General features: G+C 40.4%; 1 protein-coding gene across 8 annotated transcripts in view; it reads right to left on the reverse strand.

The window, feature by feature from the left end:
• LOC116704612 (RNA binding protein fox-1 homolog 3-like) overlaps positions 1-19,932 on the reverse strand; it is a 751,296-nt gene that overhangs the window by 20,400 nt on the left and 710,964 nt on the right. For all 8 annotated transcript variants that reach the window (XM_032540217.1, XM_032540219.1, XM_032540215.1 and 5 more), the window contains one exon: positions 5,254-5,332. In XM_032540217.1, coding sequence (XP_032396108.1) covers positions 5,254-5,332 — 79 coding nt within the window. The remainder of the gene's footprint in view (positions 1-5,253; positions 5,333-19,932) is intronic.

Raw genomic sequence — 19,932 nt, forward strand, 5'->3', positions numbered from 1 at the left:
TGCGAACCGATCCAGTGAGTGCTGAAGGTCACAGGCCGATGATGCCATCAGGACCACATCATCTGCAAAAAGCAGCGATGGGATCCCGAGCCCACCGAACTGCAACCCCTCCCCGCCCCGACTACGCCTCGATATCCTGTCCATATATATTACAAACAGGATTGGTGACAAAGCGCAGCCCTGGCGGAGGCCAACCCTCACCTGGAACGAGTCCGACTTACTGCCGAGAACCCGGACACAGCTCTCGCTTTGGTCATACAGAGATTGGATGGCCCTAAGAAGGGACCCCCTCACCCCATATTCCCGCAGCACCTCCCACAATTTCTCCCGGGGGACCCGGTCATACGCCTTCTCCAGATCCACAAAACACATGTAGACTGGTTGGGCATACTCCCAGGCCCCCTCCAGGATCCTTGCGAGAGTAAAGATCTGATCCGTTGTTCCACGGCCAGGACGGAATCCGTATATAATCCTATAAATAATAACATACACAATTACTTTTAATATAAAAAAATATTTAAACAAAGCTGTCTTAACTTATTGTGTATACAGTAGATCAATCAGATAATAAAATGAAAGCAAAGTAATTTTTAATTTTTTTCCTGACAAAATCAACATTGTTGCCTGATTCCAATTCCTTCTGCACAGTTAAATAGAAAACAATTGTATTTGTATCACTCTCCATGTTAAAGGTAGCAATGTTCTGTTTAGATCAGTATTATTGTCAGACAAAACGTCAATAGTATCTTCAAACATCAGTTTAATGTTCAATGACAAAAATAAATACACGCCCAACATCCACATCGTCGGTCTAAAGAGGGGCTCGAAGGTGCTAATGCTATTCAGTATCTCTCGTGTTCCCTGCCTAAGTGGCTCCCAAAACTGGTAGGTGTACAGATCAAGATTTTGAGAGCCCACCGGATCTACAGTGATAGCCCAAAAAAGAACACTGCTACTAATTGCACATTGATTTTCAACGTCCTCCGCTACACAACCCAGCATGCAAACCTACAGGCTGTGCTGTGTTGTCAGGCTAATCATTGCCCATGTTTGTTTTTCTCCGGACTACAGCAACTTCACGATAAGGCAGCGCCAGGCCTTCTATCAAACCATGGACTCAGCACAAGTCAAGGGTCTGGATTTTTTCCTGCTTTACCCAGCAACACTGAAGATCAGAGCTTTCACTTCCGCTAAGGATGCGGACTACTCCCCATCCTTTTGTGGCCACGGAGACGGCCGACACCTCGGACTGTGTCACGGAGAGCACCGTGGATAGAGATCAGGATCAAAATGGAGGATTAAAACAACTGCCTGATGAACACGGACTCTTGGTTTGTCTTAATCTCTTGATGCATCCTAGATTTATTGCATTTTTTCCTGATATGATTACAGAGACTGTGGTTTTGGATTACATTTCTGTCCTTTTTAATTTAGCCTACGCTCCATAGGTTAGAGTCTACTTTCCAATGTGCTTGCTATTTTGTGCTTTTTATTTCCTGTTTTGTTAGAAAAGAAATGCGTCAAAGAAAATTTAGTGGAATCAGTTGCAATTGCAACCAGATAACTTTGGGCTGCTGTTTGTTTTCGCTGCCGCGTGTCACATCTTGATCACAGACCTACTTTGAGTGTTAGCCTTCTTGCTATATGCTATATGACCCAAGGATATTGTGGGACGCAATAAAAGGGTTCATTAGGAGCAACACCATACTATTCTGCTCTAATACGCATAAAGCTACATCACTGAAACTGCAAAACCTTGAAGCTGAGTTCACCAGATTGGACTCACTGTTACAAACTAATTTTACTGACCAGATAGCTCTAGAACGATCATTAGTCAAGAAAATAATAAACATTCTGAAACATTAGTCTGAATTTCTAATCCACAGAGCAAGACAGTGCTATTACTTTCAAGGTTCTAGACCTAGTCCCCTTCTTGCTGTGAGACTAAGAGGCAGTGATTATTTTGCAGATATTCCCGCTATTAAATCTCCAGATGGTAATGTTAGAACTGACCCTGTTGATATAAATATATCCTTTCAGACATTTTCTTCCAAACTGTATGAATCTGTGGTTACTGTGGATAAATCTCACTATGACAGGTGATTGAATCAGCTTGACTTGCCTCAGTTATCAGCAGAGGAATCAGATAGCTTGGATAAATTGATTACTATTGAAGAATTAAGAAGGGAAGAGAGTTTGCAAAAAGGAAAATAACTGGGCATTGATGGGATTACTAGCAGCAGATAAAGTTAGACGCTTTCTCCACATTGTTGATGCGGCAGAGGACAGTGAGACCCAACTGTCACTTCTTTCTCTTGATGCAATTAAGCCTTTGACAGATGTGAATGGCCATTTTTGGTCAGTCTTAGGTAAAACTTGTCATAGCTCTAGAGCCTCTGGCTCAAGCCATTCGCCCATCAATTAGGGTGTCACCACTATGCATTCGTAATGCACAGCATCATCTCATTATTTACGAACAACGTTTTGGTCTTTTTAGAAAACCCAACTCAGAAGTTATTTTACTGTGCAGCCTAAAAACTGCGGGATGGTACCTAGACTTATCAGTTCTTTGTGATATCTGGGCGCTCTGTCCTTCCAATTGAAAGGATCTGGGCACGTGACTGCAATTGCAATTGATATCAAACCCGACTGGCATGATGTATGGCCTAGCAGAAGTATAGACCTATCAGACCAACCAGAAGTATCACACAATCCAGACCATCAGCCAATTCACTACAATTTCCTCCATAGGACATATCTCATCACCATGTAAATGCTTCACATGAAAATACTTAACAGCCCTTTATGCACTTTCTGCCCAATAAAAACACAAGGCATATATATTCACATGATCTGGGAGTGCTCTCCCGTTGGTCAGTTCTGCAACAATATTGCATCCAAAATTTACACCCTGTTTAATGTTACTGTGCCTGTTACTGTCAATGTTTTGATTCTGAATGATCTGTCAGCCTTTCAGCTCTCTAGAAAATGCTGTAAAAAAGTGCTGTATTTTCTAGATTTACAGCTGCGAAGAAAATAATTGCAACCCGTTGGAAACCACCTCATGACCTTCTTACCCGTGCATTGACCCTTTCCACCCTGGATGTAGTTTATATGGATCTCTCTACGACACATATTCATGGAATGCCAGGAAGGACTCTGTACACTTGGCTGAGCGTCGCTGAAACTTTGAGCTTTGTGCTATGGCCTTTGCATTACCTGTGTGGTGATTCATTTGCTGGATGAAGGAATAAAAATTCCTTCATTTTGAATAGAGCCTTCACCGCTCTCGGCGCTCGGGCCCTAATTAAAGCTGCTTCAACTTCACTCATCTGCTCATCATCTGCCTGACCTCCGTCTCCCACCTCCTCAGATTGCATCTCCCAATCACCAACCTGTTTACCATTCCCTTTTTGTTCCTACTGCACTTATACCATCCCCTTTTTTTGTTCTCTGTTAGTTTGTCATGTTTTAATGCCTATAATACCTGTCTGCTTGTTTCCTGCCTTCTACCTGTTACCTGCCTGCTGTGCCATTGTATGCTTTTCAAAATAATCTACTGAATTCATCCTGCTGCCTTTTCATGTTTCTGCATTCAGGTCCAATCCCTGTCCTGGCTAATGATCTGATTAGGTTTTGTTTGGGGCTACAGTTCAGAATGTGTGGCATGAGTTTAAGATTGATTGATTGTTGTAATTTTTTTATTCAGAATGAGGAATAAAGTTTAGTAGTTGGGGCTTTGGATGTGGCAGAATGGGGAAATAGGGAGTAGTAATTTGAAGACAAAAGAGAAGAAAATGTAGAATAATAAGGAGGAAAACCGAGACCACTGTTTTAATTAAAGGTGCTCTGCCATCCTTACTTTGTCGTAATGTCTGAAGTTCTACCATGGCCTTTTAACATTCTTTGTGGAAAAAAAAATTGGTACCTTGTTACAAGCCATTCTAGCATGATATAGAACGCCTGCAGGAAGAGTCAGCTCGATATGTGTGAGTTGTCATTAATATTCAATGAGCTAAGCTGCTTGACTCTGATTGGCTAACAGCTGGCCAATATGGCCAGTATCCTTTACCCAGCGCAACTGGGCGAGCTCATGAATAGTAATGAGCTCAGGCAACATGACATTACACTGACCAGCTTTTGTAATTGGCCTAATTTTTCCTCTTATTTCTTTTTAGTGGCTAGAGCTGACAGAGGAGGTAGCAGTTCATTTTCACACAAACAGATATGGACCTAACATGTAAAAAAAAAAATGCAAGTATGAATGGTTTTGTGTGGCAGAGCACCTTTAAGTAAATGAAGAGGAGGGAAAAAAATCATAATTAATGAAGGCTTTTAGCTAGCAGCTGCACTAGAAAAGGGGAGATGTTTGTGGGAAACAAGGGGGGAGTTGGAAGGTCTTTTGATTTTCATCATCACAAGCATGTCAGCACTCGGCATCAGCCCTCATCTCATCTTTACAAGATGCTACACCTGGCAGCAGCTCTGACTTCAGCCAGTTTATTACCAAGAACTTTTATTCTCCCTCTCCTTATTCTACTTTTTGTGGCCTATCTTTCTCTCTACCTTAATCTCCCACGGCACGTCAAAGCATTTACTAGATGGTCGTAAATCTTTGGAGGAAGTCCCTACCCACACCGACGAAAGAAAACAAATTGTGTTTCAGTTTCAGTTTCTCTCCCAACCCCATTAGGGTGCTCCATTTCTTTCTTTGGAAAGATTTTTTTCATCTTTGATGTTAGCTGCAAAGCTAGCTAAAAACAAACATTAACCATTCATATATCACCCCTTGCAAATTTAAACACACTTTATTGTGTTTTTTCTCTGTCTGGATTTCAAGCAAGTAGCATTTGGCCCAAAAAATGAATGGGGAGTTTAAGATGATGTCCGTTTTTCATTTACTGAAGTGGCAAGATTAAACAATGGGTCTCTTAGAGGGAAACACAACTCATAGGAACAAGTCAAAGAGTGAAAAAACATATTCCTAGATTATTAATAAAGCATGTCAGGAAAGTATTAGATTTGAGTTATGCATTTATTCTTAAACGTTCAGTTTAGTAGTTATTATAAATAGTTCAGAACAATCTTCTAGTGCAAAATGGGTCTCCTGTAAAGTTAAACATGTGTCCAGGTGTCATACAATGTATTATTATATACAACAGTGTGAGGATGCTGAACCAGTCCTAGTTCATCATGATGCCGCATGCGTCCTGGCACAATATTCAGAGAGTCAGAAACAGGGAACAGACTCACCATAGTGCCCACACTGTATGTGGCTGTAGGACCAATCGTATGGTGATATGGGTCTGCTGTTGCATAGACTCTGCCATAACTATAGAGGAGAAAACAGGTAGAAAAAGTGTTTACTATGACAATATTACTTACAAATAACTATTGTTATTATGAGTGTAGTACAAAAAGTTTAACTCCCACAATAGCTTCTTCAAGAGGTTCGACAGACAAATCCAAAACACAATCGACCACCATGAATATGTTGACACATTGTTGGTCTGCATTATCAAGCATGTTAGTATCTCTCCAGGGAAATGCACAGAATGTTTGACTAGGATTTAGATGAACTCATATTTGTACAAGTGTTAGAAACTCAAAAGGGGTCTAGCTGCAGACATTCACTGTGGAGTCACTTCCGGTACAGGCTCCACTGTCAGATCACCTCCACTTTCAAGCTGGTCAGGACAAGAAATTACATTTATTTTAACCTCGCCCTAAGGAAAGTGACTGATTTGCTTTATTCTAAAATGTTTAATTGCATGATTTTTACATTTGTGTGTCGTTAAAATTGCTACCGCTATCAATATATATACATATATACATATTTTTTTAAAATATCTATATAAATATTAAATGCAAAATAAAAATATATATAAATAACGCAAATTACTGAATGTTACACATATGGGCTTCTTTTTTGTGTTGTACTTTCGCTGCTGAAGGCTAGTTTCTGAAGTTGCAATATATGCTGCCTTCAGGGGCTATGGGAATTATGGTAAATACGAATTGCCGATTGGAAGTTGCACATAAACACCCCCTCAACTCATAATTTTAAGTGGGAAATTCTGAAACTAGCCCATATAAGCAGGTGAGAATACCCCTTGCATCCGCCGTTTTTCATTTTGCACCGACAAAAAAGCACTTGAAGATAACATACTGGTAATTCCAACTGCACAAGTGGGATTTAATTTTTGTTATTGCCACTCTTCATTCTAACCCCAACCGGCCCGTCAGACACCGCCTACCAAGAGCCTGGGTCTGACCGAGGTTTCTGCCTAAAAGGAAGTTTTTCCTCGCCACTGTCGCACTGTTGCTTGCTCTGGAGGAAACCACTAGAACTGTTGGGTCCTTGTAAATTCTGGAGTGTGGTCTATCTGTAAAGTGTCTTGAGATAACTCTTGTTATGAATTGATACTATAAATAAAATTGAATTGAATTGAATTGAAGTAGGATCTTCCGACTAGCACGTGAAAGTAGCATAGCTTTATTTCTGTGGATAACGTAAACTGTTTAATATATAACAATGTGGCTTTATTGTGGGCAGCCATGGATAAAAACAAGATGTATAAAGGGGCCGCAGGTGTATAAGCTATATATGGGCACCCGCTCTAGCAACTGGGTACCCACACCAGACCATCTTTTACAAAAGGAAAGGAGATAACGCTGTCCCACAAGTCCTTGCGGCACCAAAATTTAAGGCAAGGCATTAACATTTCATCGTTCATAATCACAATATTAAGGTGCACAGTAGCGCCGGCAGCCATAATTCTTTAGTTTCAATGGCAGACCCACATCAATAACATCAGCCATCACGTGAGTGTAAGAGCAGTCGGATTCTCCTCGCACCTCCTTTTGAATTCTCCTTCACATCTTTGCTTGACCACATGACGTTTACCATTGAGGTTAAGGAAAAGTGGTTAGGACTAAAGGAGGTAATTTTTTTGACTTTTTGACCACAGCCCCGATATGTGGAAGTTTCTGGAGGAAATTGCGGCTAGGCAACACCACTTAAAGGTGCTCTAACCGAGGTCACACGTGTTTTAGGCTACAACATTTGTTGTCACATGCAGCAAACATCTCCTCATTATCTACGAGCTGCCTGTCCCCTGAACACACTGTAAAAAAACGCAGTCTCAAAAATAAACTGTGCTTACCTGCACCATGAAGCATACACAAACAGTCTTCAGCGTACACCAACAAGAAGGATTTGGGGGTGGGGTTAGTTTGCAGAAGCACAGAAGGGAAGGGACAGGATGAGGAGGAGGGAGGGGCAAGCTAGTCTTGTTTTGTTTGAAAATACTTTGAACTTCAACTAGAAGTAACACCTCCCAACATTGCTTAGAACACCTTCAACCTACTGCGAATGCCAAGAAGACAACTGACTGAATGTGACTTAAATACCACAGCCTGCTTGCTCTCCTTCGCTCTCCTTTTTTCACTCTTCTCCCGCTGTGTTCTGTGTTCACGCTGATGTTTACAGTTTTTAGTTTAAATTGGCTTTTGGTCTACATGTTAAAAGTTAAAACATTCCTATAAATTTGGGTATGATATTGGCAATAAGCCTACTGACGTTCTTTCTTAAATATCTTGCCTGACTGTGCTACGGTCACACAGCAGTATGTTTTGCTGTGCTTTTATATCCTGATTAAGGACTTATATTTCCCTTTTTATGAGACATGTTTAGTTCACTTTGATTATAACATGAGGAAAAAAAAGCTAAGTTACTGTTTTTTTAAGTTTGTATTTTATTGTGTATAGTATTACCTCACCCATGAAGATGAAAAATACAAATAGAAAATAAAAAACACAAGCGAAGCTCATATTATATATGTATAGCCTATATAGGAGTGGGTAAATTTACAGTAACAACATAATAACAGATCTCTCTGACTACGGTAAGCGTACCGGACTCATTTCCGTTTCCGGTGCTTGTGTGTTGGTAGAGTGTTGGTAGCGTGTTGCTGCTCACTAAATATCAGTTCAGTTTGTTAGATTTGCTATTACATCGGCTAACAGTCCGCTAAACACTTATTCTTATAGTAGTTCTGCCTAAGCACTCACAGATCTTTTCATTTTTCAGCAACTTTCATTAAATAACCGTTGTTTTTAACGCTTGGTAGCTAATGCTACCGTACTTTAGCTTAGCTGCCAGCAACTTTAGCTTAGCAGTTAGCCATGTCGTCTCCCTCTCCTACTTTCTCTTGCTCGATGTGTGAGATGTTTAGTTACTCCTCTGCATCCTTTAGCGACAATGGTATGTGTAACAAGTAGGGATGATCCGAGTAATGATAAATGATACTACAAAGAACTACTACAAACTACTATTTTTTGTGACTGTTATTGCCACTCTTCATTCTAACCCCAACCGTCAGACCCCCTACCAAGAGCCTGGGTCTGTTCGAGGTTTCTGCCTAAAAGGAAGTTTTTCCTCGCCACTGTGGCACTGTTGCTTGCTCTGGAGGAAACTACTAGAACTGTCCTTGTAAATTCTGGAGTGTGGTCTAGACCTACTCTATCTGTAAAGTGTCTTGAGATAACTCTTGTTATGAATTGATACTATAAATAAAATTGAAATTGAAAATTGAAGTAATAGTTGAGGCTAATTGTTTGAAGACAAGCAAATTTTATATTTTACTGAGAATGTTGCTACACAGAGTTTCTTGTATTTTGACAAAAAAATATTGCGTTTGAATAAGCTGTTTAATGCTTCTTGTGTTCAAGAAGTGCGGAGCAGATGCCAAAATGATGCAAATGCGGCCTGGGCAACAGGTGCACAGAGGGTCTGATTGCAGATGCATAGACCTCTTTGCAATAATCAGCTACAGGAGAAAGGTCCCTTATTTGAGTCGCTCTGACCATGACAATGGGACAATGTATGCCATCCGCAGCGCCCCACGCTGAACGCAAGAAGCATTAGACAGCTTTATGACATTGGTAGATTTATTTTTTTGCACATTAATCAACATTTCTGTAAATGTGCCAGTGTTAGCCAGTTGGCTAATTTTCAACTGTAGTCCTAGTTACCTTGCAACATCTGTTAAAAACAGGTCTAGAATAGCCTTTACATTGCGTATAGTGTAGACAGGATCTGCAAAATAAATGTTGCATTAACGGGATTAGTAGAAGTTAGTCTATTTAAATTTAAATCAACGAGCAAACCACTTTTAAGAGTTTACACAACTTTATTTTATATGTTCTGCTTTCATTTCCTGTCCTGACAGGGGAGCCTGCACCGGAACAGGATCCACAGTTGTCAAAGTCTGCTTTGGCAACAATAGGTTGACTAATTGAAAAATAAATTTGACACTTTGTATGTGGATGTTCAAGCATGGTTGATTGTATATCTAGTCAATTAAAGTAATAAATTCCTCAGTGCGTGCTCTCAGACTTATCTACCAACCCTTTTAGAACTGGCTCAGGTGTGCCATGCACCAGCTCTTAATTATGCTCTTACAGTTTTAGACTGCCGGGGGACTTCCTTTGACACACTGAGCTCCTCTCTCCTTTCCCTTTCCAGCTGTGTGCATCCATGTCATAGAAATGCTTGTTACTAACCTAGGTCTGGGAAGCTTATTCCCCAGAGCCCTTATGTTTTCTGTCGACCGGCAGTTTTCCTTGGATTAGGGAGGCACCAAAATCATGGTTACAGCTGTTGCTATACCATGAAATACTACAACTGCTATTTCTAGTCTTAGTTCCATTATCTTTATTGTGATTATTATTACCACTGTTCATCACACCCATAACCGGCATTGTCAAATACCACTTACGGAGTGTCTGGGTTGGTTCAAGTTTTCTCCCTAAAAGGAAATTTTACTCACCACCCGAGGTTTCTCCCAAAACAGAAAAATTTTCCTCGCCACTGTCACACTAAATGCTTGCTCTTGGGGGAATTACCAGAATTGTTGGGTCCTTGTAAATTATAGAGTGTGGTCTACACCTACTCTATTTGTAAAGTGTCTTGAGATAACCCTTTTTATGATTTGCTACTATAAATAAAAAGGATTTGACTTGAATTGAATTACTGATCGAAAAAGGTCGGTCCACAGCTGCAAAATCAGTTCCTGCATGTACCTGCACAGTGACTTGAGTGAGTAAGTTGGAGGCAAGAACGAAATACAGTTTATTCAGTCTGGATTTTGCCTCTGGGTAGCCAGAAGGCATGATCTAGATGCCGCTCAAAAGCAGAACTTCCTTGTTCTCTTTGCTTGTATTGCTGTTGGGAGAAGTTAAACTTCTGCCTGAAAGCCCTTTCTGCCAGAAATCTTGTTAGGTTATAGCTATGTTTCCAACAGAAAAAATGACATCCCAAAATATGTGTGTAGAGAATGTTATTGTTGAAAATACAATTGACAGTGTTTTGGCGGGCTCAGATATTCAGCTGTATTTGGCCAAAGAAAATCAGCTAAGCAAGAGATAGAGAGGCCAAGGAAGCTGCTTCAGTGCGGAGGATATGGCCAGTGGGGACCCTCCAGAAACATAGCCCTCTGATGCCAACAGAAACGGAATCATTCTGCTGTTAGTTTTAGCTGGATGCTGTCCCCAATACTACACCAACCCAGAGAGAGCCCATGTGCACCGTACTATGCATGAGATAAACTGGGAAAGACAACTAAAACAAGCAGGGCCGAGAGGGCAGACAATGAGTACTTTTTGTCATCTAACAAAATTGCCGATTAGCAAAATGCTGAGAGCATTTAAGTTGGGCTTTTTATTGTGAAAGGAAAAAAAGAAGTAGTGAAGCTGTAATGTGCTACCATTGACAATTTGAAAAATAACAGAGTTGTTGCTGTCTTGGTTCACACTGGTATGGACTACGGAGCCTCTGTGTTTTTATTTTATTACCCGCATAAGTAGAGGCGCAACTCAGCTACACTAGGTTTTGGCTGGGTGTCAGTTGCTTGTGCGCAATGCATCCTGGTACATGTAGCCACTGCCGGCACAGTTCAGTGAGGGAAGAATTTATTGCTTCAATTGACTACATTTACCATCAATACTGATTAGAAAATGCACATAAAAAGGTAAACGGTGGCAAACCCCAGTCTCTTGGTCCATTTGGCTACAACATCCAGTTAGGGCCAGAACAAATTTCTATAGACCCTGAGGGCAGGTTTCAGTTGGGGGTTCCTACTGACTCCCCATTTTCCGCCACTATTTTTAGATGTGTGCGTATCTTGTTATCTTTAAGTACCCTTCCGGTGCACACAGCAGCAAACAGCAGACTACACATGGTAGCATTATTATAATTCGCCCAGAAATTATTCAGCATAATAAGTCACTCTTTTCAGGATTTTGCAGCCTTTTTTGAGTTTGTTGCTTCCCAAAATGCCTGATTTTGTCTTGCGATGCTGCAGAGAGCTGACAGGATTGAAACAGCAGCAGCTTTCACTGACTTTAAAGTAAAAAAATGTTACAGCGTTCATTGATTATAAAATGTATACAGGTTGGCAGGATGGCCTACAATGTTTTGCACGGTCTTTCACTGTATGTTTCGTTGGTGAATGTGAGATGTTTGAGTCACACACATCTGGTATTCAACCCGTTCTCACCCCTGCTTAGTCAGTGGCTCTCAGAGTCACATACTGATACCAAGTCTTGCACGTAGCCTTAGTGGGAATGGTTGAAGTCGCGGAAAACTCAGGTTATTGTTCAATATTGTTGCGGAAAGGTTGCAGTGATTGGTCAAAATTGCGAGTCGTACCAAATTCACGGTGATTGGGTGAATTCACGTGAATTGTTGCAATCATGAAATCCTGGACTGATAAGTAGCTATCTTTGCTGTGTGTCAATTAGTCAATAATTAGTAATTTTACATGGCTTATGCATTAAAGAAGGCGTCTAATAGAATAATAAAGGTTATAGGTCCAAACTTGTGTCAAGAATCATGCTTCCACAAACAATTAAATGTGGTAATACAGTTCAAGGTATGGTATGGGTGGAGTGATTCCATTCCAAGCTAAATTAGTTTTAATGCTTTTAACAAACTCATTGTTATTTTCTAAATAAATGCTATTTTCCTCTCTTCTCATGGTTATTCTGTATTTACCCACTCCTAGGAACACTAACAAGTTAGGACAGCTCAGTAGCTCTGCAGGAAGTTTTGTATATGAGGCACTAGATTCATGATCAGAATGACATTTTGACTTATTCCCCATACATAAAATTATATGGATTCTTGAAAGCATTTCAGATCAAAGGGGATATTTTATCAGTTTGGAAATACTCAATTAAATTGTTTCCCCCATTCCCCAACTCCAACCACCTGACATAAACCTTGTGCAATGTTGGCTTTGAATGAACAGGTTTGATAATGGATAGGGAGTGCCAACCAACTACAATGAGTATGCGTGAGACACATAAGGTATTGGGTTGTCCGAAGGAGAAATCTATAATCATTTCCTCTTCTCACTCACGCTAAGAACAGGCATATGGGATGGAAATGCAATCGATGTCGCCCTATAAATGTACGTTGTAAAGGTGAGTGTGTGATTGCAATGATTTGCTTTACCTGTTTTAATTTATGAGAAAAAGGGGAGATAAAGTGTTTTATCTTCTAGATGACGGGGAGAGATTGTGATAAAAGTAAAATCAGTCAGAGAGGGAAAAAGATAAGAAAAAGGCAGTGATAAGAGTAGTAGATTGTTGAAGGCAGGGACAAATAAGATTAAAAACAAAGAGTAAAATGATTTCCTCCTTTTAGGGTTAAAAGAAACAGAAATAAAAAGCAAATATAGTTTTCTAAAGAGTAAACATATTTAGAAGAGGTTGAAGCAGGAGACACAAATCAAGATGGTAAAAGAGAATCATTTGGAGAGAGCTAGTCATTTTCTTTTAAATTTTTAATCTGTTTATTGATCCCCTATGGGAAAATAACAATTTACACTCTGTGTCCACACTTTGTTAGTTAACACACAGTCCTGAACTACACACACACACACATGCTCAGGATCTATACATGCACTAATAGAGAGATGCCAGAGTGAGTGGGCTGCCAGCTGAACCAGCACCCTGAGCGGGTGTCTTGCTCAACAGCACCGGGCAGTGCCCAGGAGGTGAAGTAGTACATCTCTCTGATGATGTCCCATACCTTCCCATTTCAATGGCATTGTTTTCACTACCCTCTATCCTCCTCCTCGCTATGTTCCCCCTAACTGCCATCTTTCCTCAATCTCTCTGTCTGTGTATCTCTCTTCTGGGGCTTATTTCCAATCTTTTTACCAACACTGGCTTGGAAAAGCTGTTGCTTGCTCTGGAGGAAACTACTAGAACTGTTGGGTCCTTGTAAATTCTGGAGTGTGGTCTAGACCTACTCTATCTGTAAAGTGTCTTGAGATTACTCTTGTTATGAATTGATACTATAAATTGAAAAATAAATTGAAATGAATTGAATTAATCCCCTCCTTCAATGCCCCTTTTTGCCTTTTTTAATTCCACCCAAAATACCACAAAACTCTGGCCCATTCAGTGCGCTAGTAACTAATCGCTAGTGGCATGTATATATTGTTTAGTCCATTGTAGCCCCACAGATTTCATTCAAAAGGCTTGTGTAGAAAATAAAAATCAAGTTATTAGGGGGGGGAGCTTTGCGCCGTAGTGAAAACGCAGTGGGCACAAATAAGGTGCAGACTGCATCTGTCAGTCAGTCTCGGTTTGCTGTATGTGAGCATTACGGATTTAGTGTTGACAATCATATATATCATCTATCATCAATCATCAATCATATATCATATAATCAAGAATATAATAGAACTAAAGGGAGACTTGGCATACAGCCCAATCCGGTTGGGGAGAGTTCTGGCCCGGCCGGGCTGGAGCTCTCTTTACCTTGTCTCTCTTGGTTTTGCTGTAATAATTTTAGACAGCTGGGGACTTATTTTGATACACTGAGCTCCTCTCTCCTCTATCTTTCCATCTTTTCATTTATGTGCATCCATGTCCCAGAAATGCTTGTTACTAACCTAGCTCTGGGGAGTCATTCCCCGGAGTCCTTATGTTCTTTTTTTCCCCAGCATGTTCCCTTGGATCAGAGAGGCTCCGAAATCAGGGTAGCAGCTGTCGCCATGGTCCCGCTACACGTTCTGTGATGCCATGTTCAACTGCTACACTGCGGTGCCCTGCTATGTCCTGCTACGTCCTGCTACGTCCTGCTGTGCCTTGTAATGCCGCACAGCGTCCTGCTATGCCATGAACTACTACAAAGAACTGCTACAAACTACTAATTTTTTCTATTTTTGTTATTACCACTCTTCATTCTAACCCCAACCGGCCCGTCAGACACCGCCTACCAAGAGCCTGGGTCTGACCGAGGTTTCTGCCTAAAAGGAAGTTTTTCCTCGCCACTGTCGCACTGTTGCTTGCTCTGGAGGAAACTACTAGAACTGTTGGGTCCTTGTAAATTCTGGAGTGTGGTCTATCTGTAAAGTGTCTTGAGATAACTCTTGTTATGAATTGATACTATAAATAAAATTGAATTGAAAAATTGAATTAAATTGAATTGACAATGTGCTGACAATGACAGAAGAAACAGCTGTGTAGTCTTGCATTGCCAGACCTTTCTCTACAGTGCTGTGGGTCTGGCCTCTTGACGCATACACTCCTTGATAAGAGAAAAAAAGCGGTCTGGGTTGTTTGAATTTCTTCAAACCAATCACAATCGTAAAACTGGGTGGCGCAAAGCTCTGTTCGCAAAGATGGTGGATTCGCAAAATGGACTCGGGAGGCAACTTTTTTTAGTGGAACATTTGCATCCTTATAATAAAATGCCACTTACAATAATTAATGGGAATATTAATAAGGAATATTATGATACAGTATTTATATAATTAACATAATTAAGGTGTTGCAATGGTGAAAAGTAATAATAATAATAATAATAATAGTAGCAGTTGAGTATTGCACACATCACAAGCCAGCGTTATTGCACAAAACAGATAATAATGTCCAGTTTCAACCTCTCTAAGTGTCTGTGTGTCAGATACTCAGAGGGAGGAGTTATAAAGTTTGATGGCCACAGGCAAGAATGACTTCCTTTGGCGCTCTGTGGTGCATTTTGGGAGAATGAGTCTATCACTGAAAGTACTCCTGTGATTGAGCAGCAAGCCATGGAGTGGGTGCGAGACATTGTCCAAGATGGCATGTAGTTTGGAGATGGCATGTAGTTTGGTTTGTTTTCTGTCATGCTTTTCAAGAGTTGTGAAGCTAGCAGTTATGAAGAACGGAAACTGAAGATGGAACATCCGCATCATCGGGCTGAAAGAGGGCTAGAAAGTGCTAATGCTATCCAGTATCTCTCGCGTTCCCTGGCTAAGTGGCTCCCGAAACATGCAGATGTTTGGATCGAGATTATGCTGCGCCCCGTCCTGTTGTGACTGCGGAAATGGCCGGCACCTTAGATTCTGTCACAGAGAGCGCCGTGGAAGAAGATCAGGATTAAAACAACTGTCTGATGAACACGACTTTTGGTTTGTTTTAATCTTATTATGTGTCCTATAGGGATGAGCCGAGTAATCGGCTGAAACGAGTATCCGCTACGGATAAAGCACTTTTGCCGAGTACAAGTATTATACGAGTAATACGAGTCAATATTTGTACTCGGATTGAATAAACGTCTCCATTGACTGTGTCTCTGTTCTGTGATAGGCTAGTCACAGTGCTAGTCACAGCGCCTCTCCCGTACACTATTCTGTGATAGGCTAGTCCCAGCGCCCCTCACTACACACACAGATTCCTTCTGTTGTTGTGTCCGAGAAGTGAACAGCTTTCTCCCTCAGGTCCGCGGGGCTTTTCCGTTAACATTCCGTTTCTTCAAGCTTCAGGTTTGTTTTATACTTCGGTTTGAACTAGTACCTAGTAACCAGGAGACTTCTGGTAACTGTGGGGTTTGTTCAGACAGTGCTTGGTAGAATGCGACTCGGGTTGCATCTCTGCGGTCAGAGAACTGCCTGCTGGCTCTAACCAGTTTTTTTGAGTGTCTGAAACTTTCTTGCTGTTTTATAAAAAAAAATAAAAGGCAGTTGCGGTATAAATGAATAATATTACAAATTAAGATACACACACAAACACATTCCGAACCCCCGCCCCCCTGTCTCTCTTTGTTTGTCTCTCTCTCTCTCTCTCTCTCTCTCTCTCTCTCTCTCTCTCTTTTCTCTCTCTGTATCTCTTACTCACTCACAGACACACACTCACACATACCTGGTGTGAAAATAAAAAAGAACCAAAAAAAAAAGATCACAGAAAAATTTAAAGTTAAAAAAAGAAAGTTATATTATTGAGTATGAAAACTCTTGTTCATTACATTTTACTTAATAATTGCAACCGCATTGTTGTATTTATTGTTGCAAAACTGTATATATTTGGTTGTTACCATGACTACATCATTGATCTGAAGCTCAATGCCGATGCTGTCATGGAAATAGTTTTCTAATCAGCAATAAATATAACAATTTCTGATCAACTCATATCAATTGCAAGGTTAAAATTACATAACGGTTAAAGCCCCGACCATTTCAAAACAACCAGACCCACATCCGGGTTAAATTCTGTCCACTTCCGGGATAGGCCACGCCCAGTCCGAGTACAGATACGGATACAGATAATTCATGTGGTAAACAGATACAGATACAGATAATGCTGTACTTGCTTATCCCTAGTGTCCTAGTTTTATTGCATTGTTTTCTGATATGATTACAGAGACTGTGTTTTTGAATGACATATCTGTCCTGTTTAATATAGCCTGCGCTCCACAAGTTAGTTAGGACAGCTTAAAGTCTACTTTTTAATGTGCTTGCCATTTTATGCTTTTTATTTCCTATTTTTGTAGACAAGAAATGTGTTTATTTTAAAGTCAGTTTAGTGAAATCAGTTGCAGTTGCACCCAGGTAACTTTGGGCTGGTGTTCCTTTTTGCTGCCTAATCTTGATCACAGACCTATTTTGAGTGTTAGCCATCTGTCTATGTCAATACCGGCCACTTAGTCAACAGATTCTATCATACAGTTGCATCCTCCTCAGCGAACTCAAAAACAAAAGGAGTGGCCATTATTCTCACGTGTACTAACGGAATCTTCCGCTTAAAGTTTTTCCTCTTGGTCAGACAATACAGACAGAATTGAGATTTCTACAATAGTATAATACAATAATAGAGTATAGTTTTAGGAAAATTGCACATGTGTCAGTTTATGCATCTCATATTTTTGATGGCAGTTGCTATAGTATGCTCACAAATCAAATGCTGAAGTTAACGGATTGTTCTTTTGTTGTTGGGGTGGACTTCAGTGCTGTGTGGGACCAAAATATTGATCGTCGTACGCAAAGGTCACAGGAGTTCCAGCGCAAGCCACAAATGCTTTGAAGTCATGGGCCAGCAGTATGGGTCTCATTGATATTTTGTGTGCAGTTAATCCCACCTGTAAGGATTATTCATTTTTCTTAGGTAGAAATAAATATTTTTCCAGAATAGATTTTCTTTTTGCATCCCCTCAGTTATTTCATTCAATTGATAAAGTGGTGTTACTCCCAATGGCATTGTTTGACCATAAAGGCGTCCTTTGCACCACCACCCTAGACCGTCTTTCTCAACGTACTGCTAGATAGCGTTTTAATACTTTACTGAAAAATCAGTCATCACTCAGTTTATAGCAGAATTACAGATATTTGGAGATATTATTATTGGCTCTGTAGAACACCCCAGATTATTACGGGACGCGATAAAAGGGTTTATTAGGAGCAACACCATACTATTCTGCTTACTGTTACAAACTAATTTTGCTGACCGGGTAGCTTTAGAATGATCGTAACTTTTTGTGAACAGTTGTGTTATGGTTTCGTTTTTTGTTTCTTGTTCTTATTCTGCATTTGTTGTTTTCTGTTATTCTCCGTGTATCCCCGCTGGTCATCTAGTGTTACTTCCTGTCTTGTGTCTGTTCTGTTTCCTGTTTTACTTTGATAGTTGTTCCTCTGTCGAGTCTTGTCTACTCCCACCTTTGTGATTGTCATGCCTGCCCTGATAGGATTCACCTGTTAAATAATCTGTTCCTTGTTTGCTCCTTGCCTCTTGTATTTAACCTCTGTGTTCTTTTTGTCTCTTGTTCCTTTTGTGTGTTGTTCATTGTTGGCCTGCTCTTCCCTGAGATCAGTATTTCCCCCGTGAGATCTTCCCAGTGTCTGTTTTCCTATTTTGTTTTTTTCCCGCTCCCTTTTGAACTTTTGGGATTTTTGGATTTGGAACTCTCTTTTGCCTACCTGCCTCGTCTCTGCATTTGGGTCCTCCATTCCGTTATGTGTATAAAGTTGGGCACTTTCCTTCATGACATAATTAACTTCTCTATTGAAAAAGGTGAATTATCAAGATATGCTTAAATTTCCTTACTCCTGAAAAAAGATAAGGATCCTACAGAGTGTTCTATCTATCGACCTCTGAGTCTGCTTAACGCTGACATGAAAATCTTTGCAAAGCTCCTAGCCCGTCATTTGGAGTCTCATATGGCAAAATTAGTGAACCCTGACCAAACAGGATTCCTTAAAAACGAGACTAGGAGCAGATAATGTTAGACGCCTTCTCCACATTGTTGATGCGGCAGAGGACAGTATGACCCCAATGTCACTTCTCTTTCTTGATGCAACCCACCTGTCTATACTTGCATGGACCTTTACCTTTTTGGATGTCGTGTACATGGAACTTTTGACGGTGTACATTCCATGGCGCATCCATGAATCTTTGAGGTCTGGGCTGTAGGTTTGTGCTACAACCTGTACTTCAACCTGCGCAGGTGTTTGGTCTCTTGCCTTGTGTCTGTCTGTGTGGGTGTCTGTTTCTGCATGTGTTTTCTCTCCCCCCTTCCCAGCTTTCCTCTCTGTGTTTTTTTTCAACTCTGGGACGCGTTCCATTGTCTCAGTGTATTGTTTGTTTGAATATATACAAAAATAAATTAAAAAATTATCGTAAATTCTTTTCTTTTTTTTACAACCATTTCACAAAATAACCAAGCAGGCCGGCATTGTTTTTCTTCAAAACTCGCCATTTTCAGCATTTAGCTTGCTAGCTCGGAGGTTGTTGTTATTTTTAGGACATGCGCTGATTATCCAGTAAATGAATTGCAGATTCAGACAGGGAAATCCATTCCATAACTAAAGCATCGGGCGGGTTTATAGCAAAAGATATGGGATGTGGATTTCAGCATATGATAAGCCAAGCTATAATATCCCCTGTCGCCGACATTTCAGCAACAACACGGTAAATCCCAAACTGTATTTTTCTTGCAGAGAAACTTGAAGAAATAACTAGAAAAGGCATTTCCTGCAGAAAATGGATGTGAATGCTGAAAAGCTGGAGCTACACTGCATTGCTGGCTTAAATACCTAAGAAGAACGTATTTAAGCCAGAATATTTTTAAAAAGCTTGAAAAGTATAACAAGAACGCAAAATGTATAATAGATGTTGAACATTCAAGGTTTGAAAGGAATATTCAAAAACATTCAGCATTCACCGAGAGGTGAAACACTTGTCAATATCCAGCACAGACTTGAATAAAGATTACCTAGTGTCTATTTAAAGCAAGTAAGTTTGGTTCTTTTAACTTAATAGCTAATTTCATTTTAACCATGTCTAAGTAATTCAACAAAGCGTTAACACAGGATTTTCAATTTGTTTAGGTCCAAATATAAAGAAAATGCTTCACAAAAGCTTAATTTGGAATGCACTAAAGAAAACACCGGACTATACTATATTGATGCAGCATACATAGCCATAGGTTCCCAGCCCATCCACTCTGTATAAGGCCTCTCTTACCGAAAAAAACAAATAAAACTCCCCCACCAACCCCAGCCACTTCTCCATTGCAACCTCACCTACAACTCACTGCCTGGGCTTCCTTTTAAATCAGAAGTGCTTAAAAGTAGAATGAGAGAGGCACAGTATTAGAGA

The sequence above is a fragment of the Etheostoma spectabile genome, chromosome 16 (genome assembly GCF_008692095.1).
Source record: "Etheostoma spectabile isolate EspeVRDwgs_2016 chromosome 16, UIUC_Espe_1.0, whole genome shotgun sequence".
NCBI lineage: Eukaryota > Metazoa > Chordata > Actinopteri > Perciformes > Percidae > Etheostoma > Etheostoma spectabile.